General features: G+C 39.6%; 1 protein-coding gene across 1 annotated transcript; it reads right to left on the reverse strand.

Annotated features, from left to right (window-relative positions):
• Positions 1-2072: 2072 nt before the first annotated feature.
• On the reverse strand, positions 2073-6760 carry noxo1b (NADPH oxidase organizer 1b). The gene is made up of 8 exons (XM_058621345.1): positions 6625-6760; positions 6437-6517; positions 6265-6337; positions 5963-6146; positions 5018-5220; positions 4828-4935; positions 4503-4620; positions 2073-3858 (listed from the first exon to the last, which is right to left on the reverse strand). The coding sequence occupies exons 1-8, from the start codon at positions 6697-6699 to the stop codon at positions 3192-3194; spliced, it is 1509 nt and encodes a 502-aa protein (XP_058477328.1). The 5' UTR covers positions 6700-6760; the 3' UTR covers positions 2073-3191.
• Between the last annotated feature and the right edge of the window lie 1995 nt (positions 6761-8755).

Consider the following 8755-nt stretch of genomic DNA (forward strand, 5'->3'; position numbering starts at 1 on the left):
GGTATCGTTCTCTTCTTCTTTGGTCAGAATGCGTCCTTCTCCCTGTGTCCAGACTTGTACCGCCACCCGATGGTGAAGTGAGATACAGCGGTCCATGAAGACGGAAGCATAATGTGTTTTAGTTGTGTGAGCTACGTCATCAGTGTTGTGCTGTGTTTGTCCCGTTTATTGTCCAGCCTGAGACCCACATACTCACTCTTGTGGAACTTCTGTTATACAGTTCTAGCATGTTGTTTTCCTTAACTTCATAGTAACTCCTCAACGTGAGTGCGTTCTCTATCTTCGGGTGACTCCGTCCAGCTCTCTCTGGATCCTCTCGTCAGCAACCAAACACAGGAATGTTTAGCACGTCGCGCTCAACACTCAACAATCAGTGACCGGCAGTCTGTTGATGTCACATTTTAATATCGGCTAATATTGACACAAATCTAATTCCATAAAAACTAAGCACCTCATGCAACAACACTTAAACCCAAACTATCACTTTTGTACCATACTAGAAATTATTTTCAAATTTAAAAGAGCTTCAGGAGGCGCAGATATGCCTTGATGGTTCCTCTTTAGAGCAACATTGTCTGACATCATTGTGATGTTTTATTTGTATAGCGCCGACTCACAGCATACATTATCTTAAGGTTCTGTACATAGACACCATCACTGAGAGCAGAGAAACCCAACAGTTCACACATTGAGCAAGCAGTGGAGAGAAAAAACTACATTTTAACCGGAAGAAATCTCTGACAGAAGCAGACTCAAAGATGTGCGGCCATCTGCCTAGACAGGTTGGGGTGAAATGAAAAAATGGGGGACAGAGGAGAGGTGGGGGATGAGAAGGAAGGACAACAACTTATAACTTGTTGTATAACTTATAACAAGACATGTTTATAGAACTACAACCACATCTGATGCAAAATATTGCATTTCGGATCAATATAAACTCTCCAGCTCTATGTAGCTATGTGTAAACATAAAAAAACACATAAAAAATGTGTCTCTAAATACTTATCTGCTAAAGTCGATCATCTGGATACAAGCTCCTGTGGTGTAGATTGCAAAGATGTTGTTGACTTTGTCGTGCGTATACGTGCAGGTATGCAGGTAACATACTGTTCCTACAAGATAATTACCTCCTGTAAAGTAAATAAAAGACGATGTAATTCATCTAGTCATTAAGTGTCTCTCCCATGGAGGTTATGTTTGCTCTGTCCGTCAGCTGAACTTGAGAAGGGTGGAAAGATGATGTATGATATAGCCAAAGGAAGAAATAATTGGATAATTGTTGGACGATCCATACAGAAAGTTATGTATCTGTCTTTTAGAGCTAACAAGCCAACGCCTATGTTCAAAATAGATACAGAGAATCCTGTCACTGTGTGTTAACTCAGGCCCAGTTAGACGAAAAAACATGAGATTAACGCATGAGCAAACATGTCTGAACTCACAAAAGTTCATAGCAATTAAAAATTAAACCCAAAGTTAGAACCATTGTTTCTGTTATCATGGCCCTCGTCTTTGAAGACCTCAGGGTAGCAGAGAATGTTCATAGTTTTTTTTAAAAACAAACTTACCTTAACCTACCCTTCTAACCTTTTATTCATTCATTTGTACTGTTTTATTTAATTTTAGGGTCTGACACAAACTATTTTATTCTACCCTTTATTGTCCTTTTAACCAAATTTACATTTTCTACCTATTATTTTATCATGTTCTAGTTTATCTTATCATTCATTGCTCATTGCACCTCATTTATTCACTTATTTACTTACTTATTTTATGTACTTATCTCTCTCATTTCATTTTATCTGTTACTAATCATGTTTTTAATTTCTCTTTCACCTTCTTTTACCTCCTGTTTAGAACGTCCATCAGTATTTTTAGTTTGCGAGTTCCATGAATGCATTTCCTTCATTGGTTTGCTTTTTTGGATTACGCTGCACTTTTGAGTTGCATTGCCTTGTATGAAAAGTGCTATATCAATGAAGCGTGATTGATTGATAGTAATTCATTAATAATTGATGAATAGTTGCAGCCCTACTTTGTAAAATGCAAATGAAAAGACAAGAAACTGCAGATTTTTATGTGCAATTTTGTGACTTTATTCTCTTGTTTGTGGTAAATTTACATAATATATTGTTAACCACAACTGGCAAATTCAGCATTTGATCAAAAGGAATCTTATTACAAGCTTTGAAGGTACAGTTGTGAGTGATAAAGCAAATACAAAAAATGAATATATACATACATACACATATATATATATATATATATACATATATAGGTGGAATTATAAATGTACTTCCTCATCTTGCACTGATTTCTTTATACAACAGCCAGTGTAAATATTTAATCTCTTTAATGTCACATGCCTTTTCTCTGCATAAATACTTCACTGAAGCTACAATCTGTTTAATACACTAGTCTAATATTCACACACCCAAGATAACAATGCTCACTTTGATTCTACTGGATGGGATTTCGTGTTTCTTCTCGTTAATCACAGATTTAAAATAAAAACAGTCCTGGATTGATAGAGCCGTCTAAAGGACCGTCCGGGGCCAAAGAGGTTCAATTTTTTACAGGTAAACATAATAAAAATCAGCAAAACATAAATATAATATAATCTAAATATGCAACAAAACAAAAAAAACTGAAAAAAAATACAGTGACATCCAGACTCAATCTCTTCATATCAGATCAACTTAATTGGAATATATACATCGTATATAATCAGGTCTTCTTTCATGATGAGTATTTCAAGCCCTCATCTCCTAAAAACTATCAAAAATATATTCATGACATGTGAATACTCATAATTTGCCTCTGCATATCTATCTATATATAAATAAAAACAATAAACATGTGACTGTTAAGTGTTAAATTGAATATATACAACCAATTTCATCCTTCATCTCCTGAAACGGGGAATGCAAAAACATCCTTCACCTTTGCACCAACTCTTGATGGTATCGTCCAGCTTGTACTAAAGCCGACATTGACCAATGAGACTAAGACCTACATGAATTAACCTTGTGGCATCTGTATTATGAGGCTGCTCTGACTTGGTCTTTACTTTGTCTCGGTACCTCATTTAACCCTTCAAAATTCAAGGTTGAGCTTACCAAGAGTTGTTTCTTAGAAAGTACAAGCAAGTAAATCCTGGTTCACCATAAATACATTAATAAATTATTGATTCAGAGAACATGTATCTTATCTGAGTGGCCGTGGTGAGAGTTGTCAGCCATGGAGGCTTCAAACTGTTGGTTTCTCAGCACTGTCTTGGTCACCAGTGCCGCCTTGCGGGTCAAGGTGGTGCAGCGGGTCAGAATCTCCTCAGTTCTGGGTCTGGCTGGCACCCTCGGAGCCCCGTCGCTGCTCTTGGACCTCTGCAAGTCAGAGTCGCTCTGGTACGAGATGCTGAAATCTGGGCTGGTGTTGCCATGGGAGCTGGTACTGGGCTGCGGTGAGACTGAGGGAAGATCTACAGACACGGGGCTCTGCGAGAGGGACTGGCTGGATTCGCTGCTCGAGGAGAGCCCAGAGAAGGTGGACTCAGTGCTGGCGCTGTACTTGCGACTGTCTGCGGTGGAGGCACCTCTAGCCGCCTGTCCCTGCAGCCAGGTCTCTGAGAGGACATCGAGAGAGCGGGCCTTGTGGATCCTGCCAGGCACAGTTGGCTGACCTCTTCCTGGGTTGGTTTCCTCAGTGATGCTTGACGAATAAGAAGCCTCGGATTCCCTGCGGCTCTCCAGGTGGAGGGTGGAACTATGCATCTTTCTCTGCATGCTGAAAATGCCTGCTCGTGGGTTGTTGTAGGGCTTCAGGTACATGGCGGGGACATACCCTGCCTTTCCATTCAACCTGGAGAGGATGGCAAGGAAAAGATATAGTTTATAGTAAACTCTGTCACAATAAAATTAGCAGGTGTTGTAAACTGAACAAGTTGGAGGAAGAAGAAAATATCACCAACACCCAAGACACGTATTTATGGGTGTGTTTTACGGTGGTATTGAGGACTGACCCAAATGGCCAAGCGGAAAGGGAACTTTGCTTGTAACCAAAGGGTTGCCAGTTCCTGTCCCTGCTAGATCAAGGGCACTGGGGTCCCCCTGAGCAAGGTAACTGATCCCCATTGCTCATTGTTAATTGGACATGCTAAATTGACCCCCATATAAACACCCCCATATTCCCAGTGCTGGTCCCAAGCCCCCATAAATGGGGCAATTGCCTTGCAAGGATGGCTGTTGTTGAGAGCTAACCCAAGTTGTAAAAAGTGAGGTTTGCTCACTGTTTACTTTTTGCTAACTGCTATGCTAAAGACCGTAGGGTGAATGCATATTCATAGCATTCCACGCTAAACGATGCAGGAATGACAAAGACAATGTAATGTAATTAACAATGCCAAGCTGATTCAGTCATTGAAATGCCAATGAGTTTTATTGTAGCCAAGTTATCGCTCCATCTCTATATTTTACTCTATAATGTATTGTTTGCAGTGCCTGTACCTGATGAGCCACCAGCCATTGTCAGACTTTCTCAGCACCTCCACCACGGAGCCGATGGGCACGGACACTTCATCCTCCTTCTTGGTCGAGTAACTCCTCACGGCACAATACAGGGAACCTAAGAGTCAAATAAAAAACAACATAAGCAGGGATTCGTGCAGCTGAGGTGGAAGATTGTCCAAACAGGTTTGTTTGTTTGTGACTTTTGCTGACAAGAGTCTAAGTGCAGTCATTAACAAGCGTGTCAGCGTGAAAGGAATGTGCTTTGAAATATGTGCCTCTGCAGACAGCGACACGAACGCAGCCTGATGATTTGATAACTCACCTGCCAGCTGGAATCCAGCATCGTCGTCATCCTCTCCCTCTAATAACTCCAGAAACGGAGCAGGAAACCAGGCCATTCGCCTATCCTCTTTTTCCACCAGCCACCAACCTGAAGACAGAAACCCAGTCATGAGTGTTTTTTCCTGATAATAGTCGTATTTAATTTAAATGTTTTTGGTTAATGTTCTGACCTGCAGGGTCTTTGATCAGGACATCCAGCCTCTCGTCCACATCAACGTTGAACGCTCGGTTCTTGGTGTCCTTTGTCTCATAGGGGGCGATGCAGCGGTAAGTCTGGGTGACGAAAGGGTGAGAGACGTTGCCTGTGTGCTGGAGACTCATGTCTCCTCCACTGCCGCCATTGGGCATGTCGTCGGACAGCAGAATCATGACGCTGTGTAAGAGACAGAAGACAGAAGTCTGGCTTAGAAAATGTCACTTTTCTTTTGAAGGCTATTTCATGAGCAAACCGTGATTTGTGGCTTGATATGAACTTAAACTGAATGTGAAACTTGAATTTAAACTAAATTGAACTTGAATTCAAACTTGATCTAAGCTTAAATTCAACTCACACTTCAACTGAACTTAATTTGAACTGAACCTGAATTTTAACTGCCTGAAACATGAGCTTGAACTAAAACTAAACAGAATTTGAACTCTAACTTGAACTGAATTTGAACTTCACCTGAAACATTAAAAGGTAAACTCAAACTTAAGTTGAAACTTGAACTCACACTTGAACTTGAACCAAAGTGATTTAGAACTCAAATTTCAAGTGAACATGAAACTTGAACTCAAACTTGAGCTTTAGCTTTCAGCTTGAGCTAAAACTTGAAATAGCCTGAATTTCAACTTCAAAGTTGAAGTGAACTGATTTTAAACTCAAACTTCATCTGACCAACTGAATTTTAAAGATGAACTTAAACTTCAAAAATGTTTGAACTCAAGTTTCAACTCAATTTGTGAAACTTAAACTTGAACTTGAACTGATTTTTAAACACAAAATGCAATTCAATGTGAAATGCGATTATCAAACTAGAACTGAACTCAATTTGAACCCCAACTTTGAACTTCACTTTAAACATTAGCTAACTCGCTCTAAACTGAACTTTCACTGCTGGACTTGTTGGCTTTACCTGTTGGTGGTGAAGTCTGACTCCAGGTCCTGGTCTTTGGGTGTGAAGAAGTACGTCACCTCCGAGCTCTGGATGACGTTTTGTTCGCACTGGAGCAGTTTGTCGCAGTAACTCTCCAGAAACTTCATGCGTAGGACAGATCGCTTGGATCCCTTCTGTGGCAGACTGCTTCTCCTGGCCTTTCCTGGACAATGGAGAAGATGTTTATGAAGCATTTACTTATGAATAAAATACAATTTTAATTGTTTTCTAAATACTTACATGCTCTAGATTTTTTAAAACACATATAATGATTATCTTACCATGAAATTTGGGGATTACTCTGTTCTTTTTCTGAAAAGGGTTCATGTTGGGGAATCTCTTTTTCAGGTCCCTCTGTGAAAAACAACAACAGCAGCAAAAAACATTACTTATTTTACATACATGTTAATGTCAGTGACAAACCAGTTTCAACTGGAATGAATTGCTGCTTACGTGGAATGTCTTGAAATCCTGGAAGGACCTGTAGACGATCACTTCAGTGTTATCAGACCATAACACACTGATCATGAAGGTCTGGGAGGAAAAAAACACACACATATTAACAGTGGATCAGAAAAAATGCAAATTGTGACATTAATTTATCAAATAATGATCAGAAATAATAAAATAAAAAGACTCACCTTGAGTTTTGGTTTGGTTTTTTGGACGGCTCCAATGATCCGGGCCGTGATCACACAGCGCTGGTCAGCAGTCATTGTGTGTGTGTCTCTTTGAATGTTGCAGGAGGAATTAGAGGCTTTGCAGACCCTGTGTTGCTTGTCTACCTCACTCCTGCCGACTGCTTTAAATACAGTCTGGACAGGGAGGAGGCTGCACTAGAGGAGGAGGAGGCAGAGGAGGAGCCGGGTAGTACCTGATGGCTGCAGGACTGAAAGGATGAAAATATCTTTAAGGCGTGTCCAGCCCTTAAACAGCAGCCCCAGCAGCCGCTGCTGTTTAAGGGAAATGTTTTACAATCATTGTCAGCAGAATGAAGCAGAACTGGAAAAAAAAAACTCAGGTGAAAAATGATGCCAAGTAGGCCACACAAACACACACACACACACACACATGTTTGTGTAGCATTGATAGTGAGGACATTCATAGACACAATACATTCCCTAACCCCTTACCCTAACCTAAATCATCACAACTATGTGCCTGACCCTTTAACCTTACCCTAACCCTAACCCTAAAACCAGGTATAAACCCTGGGGTGTCAGAATTTGAGGACCAGCCAAAATGTCCTCACTTTCCAAAAATGTCCTTAGGTACTGTATGTTTTTTTGGTCCTCACAAAGATACCATACAAGAACACACACACACACACACTCACCAAGACTGTGTTATCCCCAACCTTAACCATAACCAGTTAATGTCTAACCACAATTCAAATATTTGCTCAAAAGCTCCTCAAAAATGAAGTTCTGCCTCATTAGGACCAGGTTTCATTGGACTACTTGTCCTGTGCCAGAAACTCTTCCACATAGGGAACGCAAGAGGGAGCACATCACAGGTCTGATGAGCTGTCTGTCTTGTTAAGACTATAGCGGCCGCACCTTAGATGGATAGCTCACCTGAAAGTGAGAATTCACTCATCTGTCACTCACACCACTGTGCCAGAAAGAAGGGAGGGTGACATTTCCAAGTGTTTCTGAATTGCAGCTATGTCCAATACCGTTAACGTTTAGCATACAAATGTCCAACAAAAAAAACTAACTGTAGGTTTGTTTTGTTTGTGTTATTTACAGCAATACTTCAATTCCTCAATTTAGAATATATGTAAATAATATCATGAGCAAATGTGTCTTTTTCCATAACACCTTACATATATATATATATATAATTTTTACAACTATAATAATAAGCAACTTATTATTATTTTTTTTAAATGTACGTGTTATTGAAAACACGTTAAATAAGAAAGAAAGAAACAAACAAACAAACAAACAAAAGAAGAAAGAAAGAATTTTTTAAATTTTCAACAGCTAGCAACTGGTTATAGATAGCTAGCTAGCTAGCTAGCCATCTCTATATTTCAGAATGTTCAGAATGTAGTAAAACAATTTTAAACTATTTTAGCTTCTTTGTACTATCAGTTGTGGTATGACGCAGGATGTCTCCATTCTTTGATTGTATCTCTCATCATGGAGATATTGGCAGACGACGACATGATGTCTCGACCTGGGAATTTTCCGTTACAAGCTAACAGCAGCTAACATACATAGACACCCTGTAAGCCAACATGTCCTATTAATTCTTTTTTAGAACTGAGACCTGCCGCTTTGCGTCCATGTTGCTTTGATCTCCTGTTGTCGTTTATTTGGAAAACATATCTAAATTGTCTTTCTGGCTAAAGCTAATGAGGTCAGCAGACACTTAGATTAGCACAATGGTAGCATTAAATAGCTGACTGTGGGTGTGTTTATATCCTTTCTGCACTTTACTTTATTATATTGCTCTTTTTTATTTCTTTGAATGACCTCCTTTTAACTTTTATATTCTGTTGTGAGTTTCGATGTCTGAAATAGTCTCATCTCTGTAACTATTTATACTAAGATATGATATCCGGATCTCTTCCTGGCTAAATAACGGATAAATGAAATATAAAATAGCCCTTTCTTTGTGCACTGGGACACAGTCATGTTGGAACAGAAAGTCTATCTTTCTCCTCTGCAGACATTTGTTAAGTACAAACTAACAAGAAACAAAGAAAAGAGAACAAAGTACTTAAAGTAAGTGTTGGCAAATATTCTTGTTCACAAGTCAAGT

This window comes from Solea solea, chromosome 21 (genome assembly GCF_958295425.1).
Source record: "Solea solea chromosome 21, fSolSol10.1, whole genome shotgun sequence".
NCBI classification, from domain to species: Eukaryota; Metazoa; Chordata; class Actinopteri; order Pleuronectiformes; family Soleidae; genus Solea; species Solea solea.